Source organism: Danio rerio, chromosome 9 (genome assembly GCF_052040795.2).
Source record: "Danio rerio strain M-AB ecotype USA chromosome 9, GRCz13ab, whole genome shotgun sequence".
NCBI lineage: Eukaryota > Metazoa > Chordata > Actinopteri > Cypriniformes > Danionidae > Danio > Danio rerio.
This window is the reverse complement of record NC_141029.1, coordinates 51,964,106-51,990,000: the sequence shown is the minus strand read 5'-3', so window position 1 is coordinate 51,990,000 and position 25,895 is coordinate 51,964,106. Positions and strand designations below refer to the sequence as shown.

Sequence of the window (25,895 nt, the reverse complement as noted above, 5' to 3'; positions counted from 1 at the left end):
GAACTACACTGTTTCAATTTACTATGATATTTTATGTGAAGTTGCTTTGACACAATCTACATTGTAAAAGTGCTATACTAATAAAGAAGAATTGAATTGAATTGAATTGGTAAAATAAGCATAATCTAGAAGCCTTTGTCTTTCTTTGAGACACTTCTGATACTAAATGATCAGAAGTTATTGTGTGCTGTTCCTAAAACTTGGATAGGTGACAGTCTTTTGTCAGGTAGCGTATATATCAGGGGTGGCCAACCCTGTTCCTGGAGAGCCACCTTCCTGCAGATTTCAGTTGCAACCCATATCAAACAGGCAGGTGTGTTTGATATTGGTTGCAACTGAAATCTGAAGGAAGGTGGCTCTCCAGGAATAGGGTTGACCACCCCTGGTGTATATATATATATATATATATATATATATATATATATATATATATATATATATATATATATATATATATATATATGTGTATATATATATATATATATATATATATATATATATATATATATATATATATATAGGCAACAGAAAAAAACAACTATTGTCCAATAACTTGACTAATTAACCTAAATAAGCCTCTTGCAAAATAGTGTCATCATGGCAAAAGCAAAAGTGAAAATTTGTTATTAACTATTATGTTTAAAATGTGTTAAAATCTTCTTTCCATTAAACAGCACCTAATTAATACAAATATATATATATATATATATATATATATATATATATATATATATATATATATATATATATATATATATATATATATAAAACAATAATAAAAAATCACTAATAAATCTGTCTCCAACTGTACTACTTTTTTATCAGACAAAAATCTATGCTTGTTTTTTACACCCAAAAATGATCTTTTCTGTTGTCTTCTTTTACTTTGGGGGTCAGGATATTTTCATGACAGAAGAACAGAAGAAATATTACAACGCCATGAAGAAACTAGGCTCAAAGAAACCCCAAAAACCCATTCCAAGACCAAATGTAAGCAAAAATGTTTTATTTTCATCATGTCACTCCAGAACTGTTGAATGTCTTTTGGATCTGAAATGTCCGAGCTGCTCTTTTTATTTTCCTTTCTTTTAGCTTTCACTTTTATTCCACTAAAATGATTTTTCTGTGCATGTGGACTATAAAGCACTTCTGCATTAAAGAGATAGGTCACCCAAACATAAAAACCTGTAACCATTGACATCCATAGTTGGAAAAACAAATACCAGGGTTCATACGATCCCGGAAAACCTGGAAAGCTCATGGAATTTTCCAGGCCAAAATAAGCCCAAAATGTTTTGGGAAAGTCATGGAGATTGAAGTTTAAAGATTGAAAAAAGGTGGACATAAGGTGCTTTTTTCCAACGAAAGTGTCAGCCACATACTGTAAACACAATTTCGCTACTGAATGAGTCCATCAAGATAATGCTGTTAATGACGCACAGTCTGTTGCTATATAGCAGACTGATATAGTCTGTGAATAATATGCCTTGAAGACTAACTGCAGAATAACCAGCTAACGTTAAAGTAAATGATCCCGGCCAGTTCTCCTAATCTCTCAGAGTAGCATGTGCAATTTCAGTTGAAACTATTTGTCAGAAAAAATGCAGCCTGTGTGTATAGGCACAATACTGATGTATGAGACATGTTTCATTTGCAATATGGCTAAAATAAACAAATCTTTATTAAACTCTCCCTTTATCATTTAATAACCTTTTTTATTTCTTAAAAACTGAAGCTTTTAGCAGTTATTTGCCTGATTTTCTATTTATAATGAGGGATAAATATTGCATTAATGTGACATTTTAAGAGCTAATGTTTGCTGGATTATCTTGTCGGATGGTTATCATAACCTCAGAGTTTTGATCTACCAAAAAAATATTTCCAGCTATTTTGTCAAATCGCTTACCATACTATTTTAAGTGTGCATTTAATATAATAATAACATTCAACGTTCCGTAGTCAGAATTTGGCCATTTAAATAATATTAAAAAAATGAAAAAAAATAATAATGAGAATCAGCACCTCTGAGTCCGAGGCCATGGTGCTCCACTGGAAAAAGGTGGTCTGCCATCTTCTGGTTGGAGGAAAGTCCTTAACCCAGGTGGAGAAGTTCAAGTATGTCAGGGTTTTGTTCACAAGTGAGGGAAGGATAGAACGTGAGATTGACAGGCGGATTGGTGCAGCGGCAGCAGTAATGCGGTCGATGTACCGGTCCGTTGTGGTGAAGAAGGAGCTGAGCTAAAAGGCAAAGCTCACGATTTACCGGTGAATCTATGTTCCTACTCTCACCTATGGTCATGAGCTTTGGGTCATGACCAAAAGGACAAGATCTCGGATACAAGCGGCCGAAATGAGTTTCCTTCAAAGGGTGGCAGGGCGCACCCTTATAGACAGGATGAAGAGCTCTGACACCCGAAAGGAGCTCGGAGTAGAACCGCTGCTCCTCCACATCGAGAGAAGTCAGCTGAGGTGGCTCAGGCATCCGGTTCAGATGCCACCTGGACGCCTACCTAGGGAGGTGTTCCAGGCATGTCCCACCGGGAGGAGGCCTCTGGGAAGACCCAGGACACGCTGGAGGGACTTTGTCTCTCGGCTGGCCTGGGAACGCCTCGGGTTCCCCGTGGAGGAGCTGGAGAAAGTGTCTGGGGAGAGGGAAGTCTGGGGTTCACTCCTAAGACTGCTGCCCCCGCGACCCAGCCGGAAAAGCGGCAAAAAATGAATGAATGAATGAATGAATAATAATAATCCATTTTAGGTTTTTCAAACCACCCGAACCCCCCTTGTCTACAGGCCTAAAACGTAATAATTTGTATGAAGAGAGGATTAATTATTAAGGTATTTTAATAGCAGTTAAATAAATATTAGCAGTGTCTGTGTGTGTATATAAATATATATTGTTTGATTCACCTGTCCCCAGCAATGTCAAGTGCAAGCCTACGCCCTTGGATTATTAACTCTATATTAAACTATAATCCCAGCATTGCATATCCTGTAATGTGAGTATTGCAGATGCACACATTGTGATATCGATGCTGAAACGATATATTGTGCAGCCCTAACTTGAATATAGGTTAGTTGTCTTTACTTCTTATCTGTCCTTGTTCAAAAACTTGCTGTCACATTGTTAGTGCTGTGTAAGCATTATTGAAATCAATTCTACATAGATATAAGATATATGTTCTATATTTTCTTATTATTTACCATGCATATGTAAAGATTACATGAAATGTCATGAAAATGTAATTGAAAGTTCTGGAAAAGTCTTGGAAAAGTCGCAGAATTTTAGTAGTAAAAATGTGTATGAACCCTGTAAGTAAATGATGACAGAATTTTTATTTTGGGTGAACTATCCCTTTAAACAGAGCTTAAATGTATGATATTGCTTCCTTTAAAGGCGCAGTCTGTAATTTTTGCCACTAGAGGGTGTGTATTTGCAACAAACAAAAGCATTGTCTAATGACTCTGTGACTGAGTGTTGAATCATGGGAGTTGTGGTCTTCATTACATCCTACTGTATGAGACTGCAGAAATCATGTTGATGGATGATCTAAACCCTGCAGAACATATTTATCTGTCCTTAAAATAGCCAAAGTGGATTCAGACATAACCTTAATGCTTTTGCGCCATGCACTTTAAAATAGAGCCCTAAGACTTTAAATGACCCCAGAGTGGGTGAAATTCCCATCCCCAACAGCACACAAAAGTTAAATAAACAAATAATGCATATCGTGCCTTTAAAGCTTTCTTTTCTTGTTTGCAAATGTCTTCTGTATAAATGAACGGCTCATACATTTCCTCATTCATTTCAGAACAAGATTCAAGGACTCATCTTTGACCTCGTAACCAAACAGGCCTTTGACATTTTCATTATGGTCCTGATCTGGCTCAACATGGTCACTATGATGCTGGAGACGGAGGATCAGTCGATTGAAATGACCCGTGCGCTGTACTGGATCAATGTCATTTTCATTGTGCTCTTCACCACCGAATGCGTCCTGAAGATGATCGCTCTGCGCCATTACTTCTTCACCGTTGGCTGGAACGTGTTTGACTTTATCGTGGTCATCCTGTCTATAGTTGGTAAGATCTGCAGTAAGACGAGATATTGACCCTTAATTAACAGTCAATTATTAGTCTGTTTTATTAGCCCCCCCTATATATTTTTTCTCCCAATATCTGTTTGAACACATTTCTAAACATAATAGTTTCTTTCTCCAGAAGAAAAAAATATTACAGAAAATACTGTGAAAAATTCCTTGCTCTGTTAAACATAATTTAAGAAATATTTGAGAAATGACTGGAAACTTATTATGCATGTATGCAGGCATGTCTCTAACAGAAGTCATCGAGCAGTACTTTAGCAACATGCTAATTCTTACTGGAAACATGCTAACAACATGCTAATCTGTATTAAAAACATGCTAGCAACATGGTAATTCTTACCAAAATCATGCTAACAGCATGCTAATTTATACAAAATGTATGTTAAAACATACTAGTTCACACTAAAACATGCTAATTCATACTAAAAACATGTGACCAATGTGTTCATTCTGAAAACATGCTAATAACACCAATTCATGCTAATAAGCTAAATCCCACCAAGGGAAAAAAGCTAAGGATTTATGTGATAATCCTAGTAATGAATATAATCCACATCCCCAGTATAATCAGTATATATCTTGTAATTTTAGGCATGTTTCTACCCACAGTCATAAAGCAATATTTTAGAAACATGCTAATTCATACTGGGAACATGCTAACAACATGTTAATTAATAATAAAAACATGCTAGTAACATGGTAACTCATAGCCTACTAGGATCATATTGACATCATGCTAATTCATACTAAATTTGTTAAAACATGCTAAGTCACACTAAAACATGCTTATTCATACTACAAACATGTTAGCAACATGCTAATTAATTCTGGAAACATGCTAATGTCACCAGTTTGTGCTAATAAACTAAATCCCACAAGTAAACGCAATTTTTTGATAATCCTAGTAATAAAATTAATTCACATCTCCAGTATAATCAGTAGGAATCTTGTCATACTCGGCATTTTACTAACATAAGTCATCAAGAAGTACTTTAGCAACATGCTAATTCATACTGGAAACATGCTAACAACATACTAACCAATATTACAAACATGCTAGCAACATGGTAACTGATAGCCTCCTAAAACCATTTTTACATGCTAATTCATATTAAATTTCTTAATACATGCTAATTTACACTAAAACATGCTAATTCATACTATAAACATGTTAGCAAAATGTTAATTTGTTCTAAAACCTTCCAACAATATGCTAATCAATATTTAAAACTTGCTAGCAACATAGTAATTCATACAAAAATCATATTAACAACATGCTAATTAATACAAAATGTATGTTAAAACATGCAAATTTACACTAAAACATGCTTATTCATATTAGAAACATGTTAGCAACATGCTAACTCATTCTGAAAACATGTTAATATCACCAGTTTGTGCTAATAAACTAAGTCCCACAAGTGAACACAATTTTTTGATAATCCTAGTAATAAGTATAATCCATATCCCCAGTATAACCAGTATATATCTTGCCATATTAGGCATGTTTCGAACAGAAGTCATAAAGAAGTACTTTAGCAACATGCTAATTCACATTGTAAACTTGCTAACAACATGCTAATGAAATTGAAAACACGCTCGCAATATGGTAACTCATAGCCTACTAATACCATTTTAACATGCTAATTCATATTACATTTGTTAAAACATGCTAATTCACACTAAAACATGCTAATTCATACTAACAACATGTTAGCAACATGTCAGTACATTCTGAAAACATGCAAACAACATGCAAATCAAGAATAAAAACTTGCTAGCAACATGCTAATTCATTCTAAATTATGTTAAACCATGCTAATTTACAATAAAAACATGCCAATTCATACTAGAAACATTTTAGCAACATTTTAATTAATTTTAGAAACATGCTAATAACGGCAATTCATGGTGATAAGTGAAGTCCAACAAATGAACACAATTTTTTGATAATCCTAGTAATAAATATAATTCACATGCCCAGTATAATCAGTATATATCTTGTAATTTTAGGCATGTTTCTAACCGCAGTCATAAAGCAGTATTTTAGAAGCATGCTAATTCATTCTGTAAATATCCTAACAACATGCTAATCAATATTAAAACCATGCTAGCAACATGGTAACTCATAGCCTACTAAGATCATAATACCAGCACTCTAATCCATGCTAAATTTGTTAAAACATGCTAATTCACACTAAAACATGCTTATTCATAATTGAAACATGTTAGCAACATGCTAATTCATACTGGAAACATGTTAACAACATACTAATCAATATTACAAACATGCTAGCAACATGGTTACTCATAGCCTACTAAGATCATAATAACAGCATTCAAATTCATGCTAAATTTATGTTAAAACATGCTTATTCATACTAAAAACATGTTAGAAACATGCAAATTCATTCTGGAAACATGCTAGTAACACCAACCCCTGCTAATAAGCAAAATCCAACAAGTGAACAAAATTTTTTGATAATCCTAGTAATTAATTTTATCCACAGTCCTAGTATAACCAGTATATATCTTGTTGTTTCAGGCATGTCTCTTACAGAAGTCATCAAGAAGTACTTCGTCTCGCCCACCTTGTTTCGTGTTATTCGCCTGGCCCGGATCGGCCGCGTCCTACGCCTCATTCGAAGCGCCAAAGGCATACGGACCCTTCTGTTCGCGTTGATGATGTCCCTTCCTGCCCTTTTCAACATCGGCCTCCTTCTGTTCCTCGTGATGTTCATCTACGCCATCTTCGGCATGTCCAACTTTGCCTACGTCAAAAAAACGGCCGGCATCGACGACATGTTCAACTTCGAAACCTTTCCCAACAGCATGCTCTGTTTGTTTCAGATAACAACATCGGGGGGCTGGGACGGCCTGTTAGCGCCTATGCTAAACAGCAAACCTCCAGACTGTGATCCGACGAAAAACTTCACTGGAAGTTCGGTCGTAGGCGACTGCGGGAATCCGTCCATCGGCATTTTCTTCTTCGTAAGCTACATCATCATATGTTTTCTCATTGTAGTAAACATGTACATCGCTGTTATCCTGGAGAACTTTAGCGTAGCCACTGAAGAGAGTGCCGAACCGTTGAGCGAAGACGATTTCGACAGGTTTTATGAAGTTTGGGAGAAATTCGACCCCAAAGCGACGCAATTCATGGAATACGGTAAGTTGTCAGACTTCGCCGATTCTCTAGATCCTCCGTTGCGGATACCAAAACCCAACCGGTTTCAGCTGATGTCTATGGATTTGCCAATGGTGACTGGAGATCGAATCCATTGTTTGGATATTTTATTCGCCTTCACCAAACGCGTTCTAGGGGAAGGTGGTGAGATGGATATGCTTCATGGACAAATGGAGGACCGATTCATGCAATCCAATCCGTCAAAATCTTCTTACGAGCCCATTACGACAACTTTGCGCAGAAAACACGAAGATATGTCTGCTGCGGTCATCCAGAGAGCCTTCAGGAAGCACTTAGTCCGAGATAGCATGAAGAAAGTTCGCAATTTCAAGAAAAAAAACAAGCATCAGAATGGGAAAGTGCCGAGTAATCAGTCGATGGATAACGATATGTGCAATGAAGACTCGGACGCAACGGCAGCAACGTCCTCTCCGCCGTCCTACAGTAGTATCACGGAGAACGCCAAAAATAAATACGAGAAGGACAAGCATGAGAAGGAAATGGGCGACAAAGGTAATCAAGTGAAGAAGAAGTAGCTATTTATTTCATTGATATTAACAATTGTTTACAACTTTTACTTCAAGTTGTTTGTCAGGGTCAGTTGGTGTTGTGTTTACGCCGTACTGCCTGAACATACTTGAACTTTGTGCCTATTCTGGAGCTGTGATTAACATTGGTTAGGCGGTGAATCTGCTGCACCTAACCTGTTTCACTCACTGGATATAAAAAAGATGGACCAAATGTTGTCGAAAAGCCTGAATGTCGTGATGTGTTTGGTTTGGAGCTACATCCAAAGTCTTGCATTTAAAGCTCGAGTGTGTGTCATTTCTGTTTAACAATCAGCAACAGTGCATACACTGAATTTAAAACAACTAAATACATTTAAAGATCTTTGGTTATTGATAAGTAAAGAGTTGTGGACAATGTTTTTCTGAAGATTTTCTAGAGCATATATTCACTGAATTAAACACTGATTTCTGAAGGATTATATGACACAACACTGGAGAAATGATGCTGAAAATTCAGCTTTTTCACACAGAAATGAACCATGCTTTCAGTTTAGTTTGAAGACAAAATTATTAGCTCTACTGTGTTTGTTTTCACAAGTGCTTTTTAACAGACCACCGTTTTTTTATACAGTTTTTCCTATTAAATATTAGCCCCTTTCACACAGTGATACTGGTAAATATCTGGAGAATTTCCTGGAACGACTTTAATGTTAAATCCAAAAAAAGCGCTGTTCACACAGGCGAGGATGTTACGGATTTTTTCCAGAAAAGAGCGTTCACACATCCATTCCAAAATACCGGTAAATTCTGACATCATTAACCAGAAATGACCTCTAAACGGCTGCGCTTGTATTTGTAAACATTTGACTACATCACAACATCTGTCTATGGATCGGTGTTGTGAACAACTTTGTTGAAAGCATCGAGAAACACTTTCGCATGTCAAGATGTTCATAATATGTGTGTGCTGGCGCTCACCAGCTGCTTTACATGCACACGCGGCAGAGCTTGAAGGTAAACGAACAATGGCTTATCATTAGCATTTTATTAATAATAATTTACACAGTTGGCATTAAGAATAAACGTATAAATATTATCTGACTAACTTATAGCAGCTAAATGTGTCTGGGAAAACATTCACAGGCTTTTGTTCTCACAAACCACTCGGATGTGAATGCGTCTGAGTGTTCTGATTGGCTAAAGTAGACGTTTTACGTCAACACGCTCATGCGCTCTTTCCGGCACTTTTCCTTCTGCGTTCACACAGCGCAGCATTCCAGCTAATTACCGTTAATCTTACAACTTCTCTTTCTAGAAAATAGCTGGAATGAATTTACTGGTATTATCAAAAAGGGCCTGTTCACACATACACACCTTTCCGGAAAATTGCTGGTAATTTTCCGTAAAGGTCTGTATGTGTGAAAGGGACTATGGTTTTCTCTAGACAAAGTCTTATTTACTTTAGTTTGGCTGGAATAATAAAATATTGTAAAAACTGCATAGTTATTCCCTTGCAAAATCACAAACCACTGTCGTCCAGTGATTTGCTTAGTTGACTAAACTTGCAAATTTAATCTAGTCAATATCTTGAATTGCACTTACTAGTATTTTGGAAAATAACTAGTAAAATTGTATGAATTGTCATCATGACAGACAAAATAAATTAGTTATTAGAAATTAGCTATTAAAATTATATTAAAAAATGTATTGAAAAAAATCTTCTCTGTGTTAAAAAGCACTTGGGAAATATTTGAAAATATTTTAAATGATAAATTATTCCTTTAGTCTTCAACTACAAATTCAAATGGACAAGAAATTATAATCGGTAACACTTTATTTTAATAATGCATTTGAGTATTAGTAGACTGTCTGCTTAATATCTGTTCATACTGCTGCTAAACTGACATTAACTGACTATAAGAAACTGAGTAAGTACAAGTCACCTTACACTAACCCAAACTCCAACAGTCTACTTATAATCTAATGAGAATTAGTTGGCATGTAGATGCAATTTAACAAACGTACCATCAAAATAAAAAGTGTGACCTTATAATCTAATAATTATTTTAAAATGTAACAATATTTACTGTATTTTTGGTTAAAAAGGATTTAAACCTTGAAAAATATTTATGCTTTTAAACATTAGTGTATGTACATGTATAATATTCTTTAAAACATTCAAATATCTTATTTTGCATGAGTATGTGTATATATGTATAAACAGTTGAAGTCAGAATAATTAGCGCCCCTGTTTATTTTTTTCCTCAATTTCTGTTTAACGGAGAGCAGATTTCTTCAGCACATTTCTAAACATAATAGTTTTAATAACTCATTTCTAATAACTGTTTTATTTTATCTTTGCCATGATGACAGTACATAATATTTTACTACATATTTTTCAAGACACTTCTAAACAGCTTAAAGTGACATTTAAAGGCTTAACTAGGGTAATTAGGTTCACTAGACAGGTTAGGGTAATCAGGCAAGTTATTGTATAATGATGGTTTGTTCTGTAGACTATTGAAAAAATAAAAAATTAAAGGGGCTAATAATATTGATTTTAAAAGGGTGTTTAAAAAATTAAAACCCTCTTTTATTATAGCCGAAATAAAACAAAAAAGACTTTCTCCTGAAGAAAAAATCTTATCAGACATACTGTGAAAATTCCCTTGCTCTGTTAAACATCATTTGGGAAATATTTAAATAAAGAAAAGAAAATTCAAACGGAGGCTATTATTTTATCATTAAAAAGACACGCATAAAGAAACGCAACAAATACCTAAATGGTTGTGATGTTGCTTAATGTTTTTTAGACTGATAACTAAATCAAAAGTAACGCTGTGAATATATTAAATATATACTTTATTAAATATTATTTAAATGAATACAACTTTCACCTTTATTGTTCATATCACCCAGCCTTATTTAATATAAAACTATTGATCTTACTGTCCCAAAACAGTGCCCACTTTTTTTGTGTGTGTTAGTGGATTAAAGTTAGCTGTTTGATGCTTTAACTACACTAGCATACTGTGTAGCACTAGTGAAAGGTTTTGTGCGTCTGTTGCTGCAGAAATGACACACGTCTTCTTTGAATGTGCTTTATTTAACAGTTTGAGATCGCTGCATTGCCTCATGTTTGTTTCTGTGTTTAAGTGAATGTGCGCTCTATGTTGTTGTGTTGTCCTATATACTTGAGACAGAGTCGCTGTATTTTTTTCTTCTATTGACGCTTCTGATTGTGGTCAGTACAGATGCAGACTGTTAAAACGACTCAACTTAAAATGAACTACTTGCTGCAGAGTTTTTTGAGTTGACTCAACTTAAAATACTAAGGCAACTTGCTGCAGAGTTTTTAAATTGACTCAGCTAAACTTGAGTTAAGTGCAGTACCTGGGTTAAAAGTTGAGTCAAAAAAGTTGACTCAAAATTGTTAGAGAAGTTTGAGCTTTTTTGAGTTAACTCTAGTTAAATCAAGTCAAGTGCAGCACTTGGGTTAAAAGTTAAGTCAAAAAAACAATACTAAGGCAACTTGCTGCCAAGTACTTGGGCTAAAAGTTGAGTGAAAAAGTTGACTCAGCTTAAAATTGTAAGACAACTTGCTGCAGAGTTATTTTAATTGACTCAACTTGTCGAGTCAAAGTTGCAGTACTTGTGTTAAAAGTCAAATAAAAAAAATTGTTAGGCAAGTTTGTGCACAGCTTTTATGAGTCGACTCAACCTAAATCGAGTCAGTTGCAGTACTGGTTAAAAACTTGGGTCAATAAAGTTGACTCAACTTAAAATTATAAGGTCAGGAGTTTTTTTGAGTTGAGTGCAGTGCAGTACTTGGGTTAAAAGTTGAGTCAAAAAAGTTGACAACTTAAAGTTGTAAGGCAACTTGCTGCACAGCTTTTTTGATTCGACTCAACTTAAATTTAGTCTTGCAATTTTAAGTTGAGTCAACATTTTTTTTTACAGTGTACTTACAGTTGCATGAATCTCCCCTGTAGTCAGTATTTCAGAATGGCTCAGTGCCTCTCAGGTCTCTTCAACACGCTAGAAAGCCATTCGCACACGTGCCTTGCCTTCATCCATATGCTCTCCTCCAAATTTCACCTCCAGAACTGTGAAACCTGCCTGATTTCAGCCTCTCCTCTTCCTGTCTCACTGATGCTGTGCTTCAAACTGATTTAAAGGGGCAGTTCACCCAGAACTGAAGTATCTGTCGTCACGTTCTCACCCGTCTCTTGTTTAAAGCCTGTTTGAATTTCTTTCTTGTTTTTTTCTTCTCTTCACAAAATAAGATGTTTTGAAAAATGTTTAGAAACCGGTAACCATTGAATTATGTTGTATTTGTGTTGTTCTGCTATGGAAGTCAACAGTTACAGTCTTTTAACTAAATATCTTGTTTTTTTGTTGAATGAAAGAAAGGTAAAGGAACACAAATGTTTGGAACCACTTGATGGTGAGTAAATAGTGAGTACATTTTCACTTTAAATTAAAGTTAATTATAAGGGAAGTAAAATTTGTAATTTACTTTTTGGGTGAACTATCCCTTTAACTCACCCTCAGGTCATCCAAGATGATGGTGACTTATATTTGTTCAGTAAAGAATATTTTTTTAATGTAAACCATGGTCAATAGTGATTGATGATAATAATATTTATTAATATATTCAGTTGAAATCAGAATTATTAGCTTTATTATTATTGATTTTTTTTTTTAATCAAAGGATGTTTAACAGTGCAAGGAAATTTTTCACAGTATGTCTGATAATATTTTTTCTTCTGGAAAAAGTCACAGTTGCTTAATTCCGGTTAGAATAAAAGCATTTTTTAATTTTTTATGAGCCATTTTAAGATTAATATTATTAGCCTCTTTAAGCTCTGTTTGTTTTCGATAGTCTAAAGCACAAACCATCATTATACAATAACTTGCCTAATTACCCTAACCTGCCTATTTAACCAAATTAACCTAGTTAAGCCGTTAAATATCACATTAAACCAGGGGTGTCCAAACTCGGTCCTGGAGGGCCGGTGTCCTGCAGATTTTAGCTCCAACTTGCTTCAACACACCTGCTAGGATGTTTCTAGACTGCCTAGTGAAGCTGCGGTCACACTGGGCTTTTCCTCCCATATACTTCCATTCATTCGCACGCAAATGTGTCAGACCGGAAACGCAGGGTCAGGCGTCAGGTTTCGCATCACTTGACTGCGTGAGACCAATCGAAGATCAAAACATGACCTCTCTGGACAGAAATTGAAAACATGGAGCAATCGCTCGCTTTTTTTAAATGTCTAATAAGCTTGTTTAATCCCGCCCCTTTTCACAGCGCTGCACGACAGAATATCGCATGCTCAAACTCTAATGTGACCGCAGCTTATTAGCTAACCCAGGTGTGTCTGATTGGAGATGGACCTTTGCAGGACACCAGTCCTTCAGGACCGAGTCTGGACATCCCTGCTTTAAGCTGTATAGAAGAGTCTTGAAAAATATCAAGTCAAATATTATTTACTGTCATAATGACAAAGATAAAATAAATCAGTTATTAGAAATGAGTTATTAAAACTATTATGTTTAGAAATTTGTTGAAGAAATCTTCTCTCCGTTAAACAGAAATTGGGGAAAAAAATAAAACAGGAGGGCTAATAATTTTGACTTCACCTGTATATTTTGGGAACACTCAAATAACTGTGCTTTCTGGTAATACATTGAATATTAACAATATTTTCTGTTGTGTACTGCCAAAAAAAGAATCATAACTAATATTAGAAAACTCAATTATTTTAATCCAGTTAATTTATGTATAAATATTGATGTTGATTTTATTTTTATTTTTGTTATGCAAATGTTATACCATTGTTAGATCCTGTTAAGGCCCAAACTAGGGGTGTGCAATTCTCTCTCTCTCTCTCTCTCTCTCTCTCTCTCACACACACACACACACACACACACACACAAATATGTTTGTCGTATTAGTTAATTTGTTTTTTAAATAACCAGTAAAATACATGAAATATGAAATACAGCTTAAATAATTAGGAAAACCAAAGATAAAAGAATATAAGAATGTGTGTTTTCAATTGTGAATGTTTCATGAATGACCAAATGTTATGGTATTTTTTGCATCTTTGTTAAGACTTTTTAAAAACATTTTAAAATCTTCATTTATTTTAATCTTCTGAACGTTACTGTAAAGCATAAAGAGCTGAAACGGCTATTAGTAATATCCTAAAATATTTACAAAACTGTAAAAAAAAAAAAAAAAAATCAAGTTTAAACAGACTTGTTTCCCAGTTCTTGCACAGAGACTCTGCCTTTTCTTCACTGTTTATGTCATCAACAGAAATAAGGATAAAATGTTCTTGGCTTAAAATTATTATTATCTATGAATTTAGTAAAATAAATAAATAAATAAATAAAAAATAAAACAATTTAAAAAATCTTCTAAAAAATAAAAAAAGTCACCTGGATCTTCGGTGGTCTGAGATTGAGGAAAATAACAGCAAAGTGTGTTCATTCATTTATTTATTTACTTTAAAAGACATCTGACAATCCCAGTTGTAGGAGTAACAAATAATAACTTGACTTCTAGTTGATCATTTAGAAGTGGCAGAAGGTCATTTTTCTGATGAATCATCCGTTGATCTGCATCCCAATTATCACAATTACTGCAGAAGACCTGCTGGAATCCGCATGGACCCAAGATTCTCACAGAAATCAGTCAAGTTTGGTGAAGGAACAATCATGGTTTGGGGTTACATTCAGTATGGGGGCGTGTGAGAGATCTGCAGAGTGGATGGCAACATCAACAGCCTGAGGTATCAAGACATTTGTGCTGCCCATTACATTACAAACCACAGCAGAGGGCAAATTCTCCAGCAGGATAGCGCTCCTTCTCATACTTCAGCCTCCACATCAAAGCTCCTGAAAGCAAAGAAGGTGCTCCAGAATTGGCCAGCCCAGTCAGCAAACATGAACATTATTGAGCATGTCTGGGGTAAGATAAAGCAGGAGGCATTGAAGATGAATCTAAAGAATATTGATGAACTCTGGGAGTCCTGCAAGAACGCTTTCTTTGCCATTTTAAAGTAAGCATAATCTAGAGGCCTTTAACTTTCATATAAGCCACTTCTGACTCCAAATGATCTACTAGAAGTCAAGTTATTGTTTCTAGTTCCTAAAACTTTAATAGTTTAGAAGACTTTTATCTGTGCATCCGTTTATCTGTGTCCACACTTTTCCCCTCTGCCGCAGGATTCATAAGTGGTTGCGAATTCATTTTTGAATTTAAGCTCTGGTGTTTTAGTCCATCTTAAAGAGACAGTTCACCCTGAAAGAATTTTTTTTTACATTTACATTTAGTCATTTAGCAGATGCTTTTGTCTAAAGCGACTTACAATTGAGGAGGCATTCAGCGACTCAACAACAAGATGCAATACACACAAGAAGTGGTAATTATATGAAGAAACTGTTAGTGCTCAGAGAAATAATTGCTAGAGTAAGGAGGGGGAGGGTTTTTTATAGAAAGAAGAGTATTTCTACAGGTGGTTTGTCAAACCCACTCACCTGTGTGAGGCACACTTCATTGTTTTTGAGATATGGAAAGATTTAAAGACAGTGTTTGGTGCAAAAACTGGTGCAAGTGTCAGTTAAAGTGTCAGAGAGATGAAAGAGCGTGTTTTCTACAGGTGGTTTGTCAAGCCCACTCACCTCAGAATTGCATAACAAGATATTGTGAAGAATGTTCCATAGCAGGAACTAAATATACTATGGAAGTCACTGGTTGTTTTTCCCCTAATGTTCTTCAGTATATCTTCACTCTAAAAAAAATGCTAGGTTATTTCAACTCAATTTTAGGTGCAATACAAACTAAACTGCTTGGTTAATTTCTTAAATTAAAGTAATAGGATCAAATTTAACCCAATGTTTGGGTTAGTCCATATTTTACCCAATTTGGGTTTAAATAACCCAGATTTTTTTAGAGTGTTCCTTCATGTTCAGTAAAAGAAACTCAATTTTCATATTTTTGGGTGAACTATCCCTTTAAGCCTAAACGTTTTACAGATTTCTCTAAATTCTTGTGTGAATATTTTGTAGGAATATGCAATCTGTTGTATAATTTCCATCAAATCACATATTATAATATAAATAAATATAAACAGGATGTGCAAAGTTATGAATCGTAATGAGAAAATAATGTTGAAAATGCGTTAAAAGCTGAAATATGACCTTTTATTTATTTATTTATTTATTTATTTATTCATTTATTTGTATTAACTGTTTGTTTTTTCGAGCTAACAAAGAGAGACTCCTCCACTTTCGTTTACCGCATATTTCAGCGATTGATTTTGGTTACATTTCTGTTATCAATGTTAGCCGATGGTGGGTTTAACTGTACGATGACGGGATAGTGTGTATTTGTTTACATTTTTATAGTTCTGAATGTTATCAGTGCGTTGCGTTTGATGTCAGAGACTCCACATAAACAGCTGTAAACTGCTCCATGTGAATGTGACATGTATTGAGAAAACCTATATTCTGAATTTATATGAATCGAATATCAAATAGCGTCAAATATGAATCAGTAGCTTTTCTATGCATCATGCTTGTAGTCTGTGAGTTACAGTAAACTGCATGCGAGACATTGCTATATGGGTCAGTTCTTTAAGCTAAAAGAATAAACTCGTCACATACCTCAGATCTCAAACTACTCTTGTGTGTTTTCTCTTTGTGGTGTGTATTAAGTGACCAGTTTGGTGATTTTTATTTGGAAAAGAGTTTTGCTGTCATGTGTTGTGTTGCTTTTGAGAATGAACAAAGATATGGTTTTGTTTATAAAAATATCCATAATTGTTTGTTAAAATAATTTGTTATTTTACTTAAAACATGTGAGTAAATTCACTGCCTTAAAAGCAAACAGTTGATTTTACTTTAAAAATTTAGTAAACCTGTTGTAAATTGCAAGTAAGTTGACTTAACTTAATTTTTATAAACATGACACAACTGTAAAAAAAAAATAAAATTATAAATAAATAAATAAGATTTGTTATTGAACTTTAAACATGTAAGTAAACCCGTTGACTTAAAGGGAACAAGTGGAGTTTTCTTAAAGAATTGAGTAAACCTGTTGAAGTTGGAACTGTTGAGTTAATTTTTATAAACGTGACACAACTGTAAAAAATTAGTCATTAATTTACTTTAAACGTTAATAAACCTGTTGCCTTTAAAGCAACAAGATAAGTTTACTTAAAATTGAGTAAACCTGTTGTAAACTGGAGCTGTTAAGTTGACTTAATTTAATTTTTATTATCCCATAACATTACTGTAAAAAGCGATTTGTTATTTAACTTTAAACATGAATAAACCTGTAAAGCAAAAAATTGATTTTACTTTAAAAAATTGTAAACCTGTTGTAACTTGGAACTAAGTTGACTTAATTTTAATAAACGTGGCATTACTGTAAAAACCAATTTGTTATTTTGCTTTAAACATGAGTACACATGTTGCCTTTAAAGCAATAAGTTGAATTTACTTAAATAATTAAGTAAACCTGTTGTAAACTGGAGCTGTTAAGTTGACTTAATTTAATTTTTATTATCCCATAACATTACTGTAAAAAGCGATTTGTTATTTAACTTTAAACATGAGTAAACCTGTAAAGCAAAAAATTGATTTTACTTAAAAAAATTGTAAACCTGTTGTAACTTGTAACTAAGTTGACTTCATTTTAATAAACGTGACATTACTTTAAAAAACGATGTGTTATTTTGCTCTAAAAATGAGTAAACCTTTTGTAACTTGGAACTGTTGAGGTAAGTTAACGTTTTATAAGCACATAACATTACTGTAAAAAGCGATTCGTTTGTTAACTTAAAACATGAGGAAACTCGTTGCATTAAAAGCAAAAAGGTTGAGTTTACTTAAAAATTTTTGTAAACTTGTAAATTGTAACTGTTGAGATAACTTAATGTTTGTAATCATGTAAAAAGGATTTTTTTATTTTATATAAAAATTTGAGTTGAGTTTAATTTAAATGAGTAAAACCTATTGTAACTTGGAACAGTTAAGTTGACTTCCAAGTTGACTTTTTTGATTATGCTTTCAAACTTTCATAGCATTTTCAAAATCTTCATTTATTCAAATTATTTGACCAGTAGTTTAAATGCAAAATAAAAAAAGAATAATTGTTTTCAAACCGGATTCCAGGTCCTAAAATGTGTGTAAAACTGTAAAAAGTCAAGTTTTAAAAAGTCATTACTATTATTAACCTTTAAAATACATAAAAATATCACAGTTTATCACTGTATTTTCAAATCAGTTTTCAAGTCAAAACCTGCAATTAGCCTTTCAAATTATAACTTTTATCCCATATTGCTAACCAAAAATGGCATTTTTTTCTTTATTTGTAGCTTATAAAAATTTTAAAGGGTTTCTAAATGTTCTTAATTTATTCCAAACCTTTAACCTGTAGTTTAATTGCAAATAATATTGTTTTCAAACAGGTTACCAAGTCAAGATACCTTAAAAACCCGTTTTACTGTATTTTTAACCAAACAGTTGTATCTTTATTGAGCATATGAGAGTTTAAACATTTTTTTCATCTTATTTTGTTTTCAGATTTTTGACCAGTAAAGTTTAAATGCAAAAATATCTTTCCAAATCCTAAAATATGTGTAAAACTGTAAAAAGGTCAGTTTTAAAAGTCAATATTTACTTTAGGCTTCAAAATGTATGAAAGATTTGCATATGATACGTTCAAAGTGCTTTCAAATTCTTAATTTATTCCAAACTTTAATCAATATAGTTTAACTGACAAAAAAAATTGTTTTCAAACAGGTTTCCAAGTCAAGATTTACATTAGCTTTAAAAAATTTCTGTTTTTTTTAAGCTGTTTTTACTGTATTTTTAACAAAATAAATGTATCTTCAGTGAGCATGTGAGACATCCATAGCATTGTTTTCATTTATTCCATCTTAATTTGTTTGACGAGTATAGTTTAAATGCAAAAATGTATTTCCAAACCCTAAAATGTGAAGTCAAGTTTAAAAAGTCAATACTTATTTTAGCCTTCAAACTCGTACTATTACTGTTCTATTACTGTAGATTTATAGCATATGAGATACCTTGAAAACATGCCAAAAAGTTACTGTTTTTACTGTATTTTTACCAAACAGATGTATCTTTAGTGAGCATATAGTGACTTTCCAAAGCATTTTTTTTTTTCATTCATTCATGTTCTTTTCGGTTTAGTGTCTTTATTAATCTGGAGTCCACACAATGTAATGAACCACCAACTGTTCCAGCATATGTTTTACGCAGTGGATGCCCTTCCAGCCGCAACCCATCTCTGGGAAATTCCAAAGCTTTTTTTTCATCTTATTTTGTTTCCAAATTTTTGACCAGGATAGTTTAAGTGCAAAAATATCTTTCCAAACCCTAAAATGTGTGTAAAACTGTAAAAAGCCATGTTTAAAAAGTCAGTACTTACTTTAGCCTTCAAAATACTATTTTTTTACTGTATTTTTATAGCAAAGCAGACTTTCCAAGTGTTTTTAGAATCTAAATTTATTTCAAACTTTAAACCAGAACTTTAAATTCAAAAATGATTATTTTTAAGAGGTCTCCAAGTCAAAACTTACATTCAGCCTTCAAAACTTATCAAAGCATTGCTGTTTTTACTGGGATTTTAACTAAAAAGCATCTTCAGTGAGCATATGAGACCTGCAAAGCTTTTAATTCTAATTAATATATTATAATATTAATATATTCCAAAATTTTAACCATTAGTTTAAATGCAAAAAAAAAAAAAAAAAAGTTTCCGAATGCAAAAATAACAAAAAATCAATAAATAAAACCCTAAGATGTGAGAAAAAAACAATAATAAAGTTCTCTACATTAGCATTTGGACTGTACTTGGCATCCATGATTGTTTGCGCTAAAGTGACGATTCCCCTAAATGTGTTGAGGTTTTACAGCATACACACGCCATGATGTCTGTGGATAAACACATTAATGTTTCTGATGCTTTGGTCTGAAATGACTGTCTGCTGTAATTAGAGCACATTAGGGCTCCTGTAACTTCAGTCCTGACCATTTCAACTCCACCACAATCAACATTAGACAAAGATCCACTTCCGCAAAACAACACAATTTCTCTGCTAATGAGCTTTTATGTCCAAACGCTTCTTTTCTCTTTCCTCAGAGGTTTAGTGTGTCAGTGCACGTGTCTGTCCTCAGTACAGTACAGTGTATAATCATATTATGCATCTGCTACATTGGCAGGTTCAGTAGAATTTTAATTTCTTGCTTTTTGAGAATTAAATAAAAACACAATATGCACAATATAATAATTAATGTGATTATTAATCTGACTTTATAGATAAAAACATAGAATTGAATATTAATAATAGTAATAATAGCAATTATTATTTATTAAGTACTATGTTTTTTAAATATTAAATTGTTAGTATTATTATTTTACTTAGCTATTATTTTCAATGTATTCTTACATATATATATACACACATACATATATTACACACACACACACACACACACACACACACACACACATATATATATATATATATATATATATATATATATATATATATATATATATATATATATATATATTTATACACACACACACACACACACACACACACACATACAGTTGAAGTCAGAATTATTAGCCCCCTTTGAATATTTTTTTTCTTTTTAAAAATGTTTCCCAAATGATGTTTAACAGAGCAAGGAAATTTCCACAGTATATATATATATATATAAATAACCCCAAATCAGAAAAGTTTGTATGAATAGCACAAATAAAAACAAAGTAGTGATTTCAAAATTTACTTTGACTTGTAATACAATACAGCAATTATTATTTAATGTGTTCCTCCTGATTTTTATTTATTTTTTTATAAACACATATTTCAATTTTGGTTTTTGCAACACAATTCAAAAAAGTTAAAGCATTTACCACTCTATAATGTTGCCTTTCCTTTTCATAACACTTAAAAGATATTTAGGGACTGAAGACACCAAGTGATGAAGTGTTTCATGTGTAATTTTGTCTCATTCTTCCTGCAAATAAGTCTTAAGGTGGGCAGGAGTACGAGGTCTTTATCGTCACGTTTTGCTCGTCAAAATGCGCCATACATTCTCTGTTGGAGACAAGTCAGAACTGCAGGCAGTCCTATGTAATGTAACAAAGTCCTTTGTAATGAGTGCAGAATGTAGTTTTGCATTGTCTTGTTGAAATATACATGGCCGTGCCTGCAAAAGAAGGCAGCATATTGTGCTGCAAAATCTATGTACTTTTCAGCGTTATTGGTGCCATCACAGAAGTGCAAGTTACTTTTGCCAAGGGCACGGACACAACCTCCTATTATGACAGACCCTGGCTTTTGGACTTGTTGCTGCTAACAGTCTGGATGATCATTTTCTTCTTCTACTTTCTCCAAAAAAAATACCTGAAATACTGATTCATCAGACCACAGTACAGGTTTCCTCTGATGGTCCATCCCCGATGCCTCCGAGCCCAGAGATGTTGACGGCTGCTTCTGGACACTGCTTACATAGAGCTTTCATTTGACAACGTACAGTTTTAATGGCATTTGTGGATGTGACTACGTATTGTGTTGACAAAAGTTTGCCAAAGTAGTGCTGAGCCCATGTGGACGATATCGCTTATAGATGAATGAAGATTCTTTATGCAGTGCTGCCTGAGGGATCAGAAATGAGGTTGTACAGCATAGGCTTGCACACTTGTCCTTTACGCACTGAAATTCCTCCAGATTCCTTGAATCTTCTAATGATGTCATGCACTGTTAAAGGTGAAATATCCAAATCTCTTCCTATCTTTCCATTTTTTTAAACATTTCAATAATTGTCACATGTATTTGTTGACAAACTAGTGATCGTCAAACCATCTTTGCTCCTAAAGGACTAGACGCTTCTTGGATGCTCATAATTACAATCCCCTGTTGACATCACCTGTTTCAAATCACATCATTAGTTAACTAATCCACCTGATTACTAGCCCAAAACTGCTCATGTCCCAGCTTTTTTTGGAACGTGTTGCAGGTCTGAATGACAGGAAAGGATGTGTATTTACAAATGATATGAAGTTGACCAGACAAAACATGAAATATTTTGTGTTTATACTGTCTGCAATTAAAGTCAAAGTAAATTTAAAAATCACCACTTTATTTTTTATTTGCATTTTCCATACTGTGCTAACTTCTGATCTGGGATTGAAGTTGGGACAGTACACACACACACACACACACACACACACACACACACACACACACATATATATATATATATATATATATATATATATATATATATATATATATATATATATATATATATATATATATATATATAGCATTTATTTTGCCTTTTAAATTTTTTTTAACTTATTCAAAAAATGATGTCGAATAATACTTATGTCTATAATAAAAATGTAATTATATATTAATAAAATCTTTGTTTTTATTTATTTGTTTTAATTAACTTTTTGTTAGTTATTATTAGTGGTGATGAGTATCAATAAAAACATGTGTTTATTATTATTCATGTTCTTGTCGGCTTAGTCCCTTTATTAATCTGGGGTCGCCACAGCGGAATGAACCGCCAACTTATCCAGTAAGTTTTTACGCAGCGGATGCCCTTCAGCCATAACCCATCTCTGGGAAACATCCACACACACATTCACACGCACACTCATACACTATGGACCCACGCAAACGCAGGGAGAACATGCAAACTCCACACAGAAACAACAACTGAGCCGAGGCTCAAACCAGCGACCTTCTTGCTGTGAGGCGACAGCACTACCTACTGCGCCACTGCTTCGCCCGTTTTTATTAGTAGACTGTTGCAATTCTTTATATGACGGTCTCCCTCAATCTTCATTGGCACGGTTGCAGTTGCTTCAAAATGCGGCAACTAGACTTTTAACAGGCACCAAAAAACATGCGCATATCTCACCAGTTTTAGCATCCCTTCATTGGCCTCCTGTCAGTTTTAGAATTCAGTTCAAGATTTTACTTATTGTTTTTAAAGCACTCAATGGCCAAGCACCTTTTTATTTATCTGAACTTATTAACCTACAGTCAACTCCTTGGTCTCTTAGGTCGTCAAATAAAATTTTACTGCAAATTCCTCGGTCACAACTTAAACTGAATGGAGATAGAGCCTGGAGAGTAACTGCTCCAGGTTTGTGGAACCAGCAGCCACCAGACATTACGTGTGCTCCTCTCTCTCTGTTTTTAAGCCGAGACTTGAGACACATTTTTATTCTATTGCCTTTCTAAGCTTTTAATCTTTCTTGTGCACAATTGCTGTAATACTATTATTCTTATTAATACTTTTATTGTTATTTTATTGTTTTAGAATGTGTGCTATGGTTTTGTTCAGCACTTTTGTCAGTGCCACACATCAAGTTAAATGTGCTTTATAAGTAAACTTTACTTTCTTACTATTACATTTACATTTTATAGATGTAAGCATCAAGAAAAACACGTATATTTTCTATTACATTTATATTATTATTATTATTGTTATATAATTTAATTATTTTCAACCTACATTCACATTTAATTTCCAGACAATTTAAATGCCTGCAATAATCCAGGCACAAGGAAGAGCAAATTTGGCCACAGAATATATCCAGATATATCATCGAAACAATGTGTGTCTTTACGTGACTCAGAAGCTCCCAGCAGAACCTATTAATATTTGATTAATTATTAATCTGAGATCTGGGATGAGCTTTTATGTGAAGATGACTCAATCTTTAGCACTCCAGAGAAAGAAAAAGGGATCTCGCCATTTCCTGTTCAGTAAGCCTTCTGCTTTCCAGCACTGCACCACACCTTGTTAGCGTGTCATTTGCGCTGTTTATTTCCGCTTTCCACTAATGCTCATTTTAGATAATGCCGAATAATTCGGTTACATTTACAGGCTGCTCTCATTTGAGGCTATCAGTGGGACAATAACTTAATAATTTAGGAAAAAAACACAATTAAGCAAGTGGCTGAAACCAAGACGCTTCCTGATGAGCAGCTGCTTGTGTTTGAAGAGGCGCGATGATGATGATGATGATGTCATCTCCACCTGGTGTAAACACTACACTGTGAGAAATGCTGATTTACACACAATTGATTTGTGTTGGGACAAAATAAAGAAATCACGTTATCTTAGTTTTCACATATTTAAGTGGATTGAACATAAAATAGGGTGCCACGGTGGCACACCGGTTTGCACTTTCACCTCACAGCAAGAAGGTCACTGGTTCGAGTCATGCCTGAGCCAGGTGTCATTTCTGTGTTTGCATGTTCTCCCCGTGTTGGGTGCTCTGGTTTCCAGCACAGTCCAAAGACATGCGCTATAGGTGAACTGAACCAACGTGGCTGTATGATTGTTTGAGAGTGTATGGGTGTTTCCCAGTACTGGTTTACAGCTGGAAGTGTATCCGCTGTGTTAAGCATATGCTGGAATAGTTGGCAGTTCATTCCACTGTAGCAACCCCTGATGAACAAAGAGACTAAGCCGAAGGAAAATTAACATAAAATAGTTAAGTTGTCCCCCAAAAAACCTCAAGAATTGAGTTGATTCAGCTCAATTTAAATAAGTAGTTTGAACAAAGAGCAATCGTCATTTTGTAAATGTACACAGTAAAAAAATTAACGATTTCAAGCAAAAAAAAAAAAAACTTGAACTGCAAGGCAAGTTTATTTATATAGCTGATTGCCTTTCTTATAATATTTCTGATATATATTATTTCTCTATTATTTTTGACATTTTTACAATGGTAGAAAGACAGAATGAGTGGAACTCTGGACAAAAAATCTAAATAAACAAATGACCCAATACTGCACTTTGTTTTCTAAAACTATCTTAAACTACATCAAAGTGTATTGTAGTAAAAATAAAAGTATAGTACAGTACGCTGTAAAACAAATCCGCAATTTTACTGTTTATTTCCGGCAGCTGGGGTACCGAAAAAAACATAAATAATAACTGTTAAATTATGGAAATAATTACCGTAATATTATGAACATTAAATTACAGAAATTTCCGTAAATTTAATTTCTGTAATTTAACGGCCGTTATTTTACTTTTTTTCCAGTACCCCAGCTGTCAGAAATAAATCGTAAAATTACTGATTGTTGTTAGTGTTATTACAGATTTATCAGTTGTTAATACAACATGCTGGAGCACTCATTAACAAATGGCTATAAATAGTATATTACACAAAACGTATTTACCATAATTCAAAAACACTTTATTTACTATAACATTACTGTAGGATTTTTTTTTCATTTAAAATGTAGTAGTTTGCATTAAAATGGCGAAATTTTACACACACACACACACACAGTGATGAGGTTATATAAAAATAACACCAGTTCAAAACTTTTCATATCTACTTCCAAATACACCCAGTGTTGATTTGTAAAGCCTAGAATTACCTCAAATGTATTGATTCATTAACAACAGGAAATGTGAATATTGTTGATGGATGTACTGTAACATTTTGTGGCATTTGTAATGTTCAACAAATGCAAACCGCAGCCTCAGAAAGCAGTTTGTCAGTCATTAAAGTTTCATTGCTCGCGCTCAATGATGCATTTAAATGCGTTGTCACTTATATATTTTATTAAAAGGCTTGTGAGATTGTAATATTAGTGCTATTGACAGACTGCGGATCCCACACTTCCAGTGCGGTGTGTGTTTAGTGGAGGTCAGAGGGCTGATGGATGAGGAAAACCACAGTCCAGCAAGACTCCTGCTCAGACGGCTGGAGGTGTTCCTGGAGGAGCTGTTTTATATATACGGCTGTATATATGAGCACTCAGTGTGATATTGATCAGAGCGTTGGCTGACGGACTAATTCTCCAGATCAGCCTGAACGTGTTTAAGTGCTTTCACACTGAGCTCATAAAAGTGCAACATCTTCACAGCAGGCCTTCTTATTATGTGCCTACTGTATACAGTATGTCCACTTATATTTTATGCATGTTCTGGGATATAACTGATATTCTCATTGAGTTGCTTGAGCAAAACAAGAAATTACGACAGAAATGCACA

General features: G+C 33.9%; 2 protein-coding genes across 3 annotated transcripts in view; one reads left to right on the top strand and one right to left on the bottom strand.

Moving 5' to 3' along the window:
* Positions 1-8,615, top strand: part of scn1laa (sodium channel, voltage-gated, type I-like, alpha) — a 99,277-nt gene extending 90,662 nt beyond the window's left edge. Inside the window, exons 26-28 of one of the 2 annotated variants that reach the window (XM_087266222.1) lie at positions 886-990; positions 3,810-4,080; positions 6,649-8,615. In XM_087266222.1, coding sequence (XP_087122348.1) covers positions 886-990; positions 3,810-4,080; positions 6,649-7,826 — 1,554 coding nt within the window. In that variant the 3' untranslated portion in view covers positions 7,827-8,615. 2 annotated transcript variants of the gene reach the window in all.
* The window catches only part of slc38a11 (solute carrier family 38 member 11), a 243,842-nt gene that overhangs the window by 113,119 nt on the left and 104,828 nt on the right, over positions 1-25,895 (bottom strand). The window lies entirely within an intron of this gene.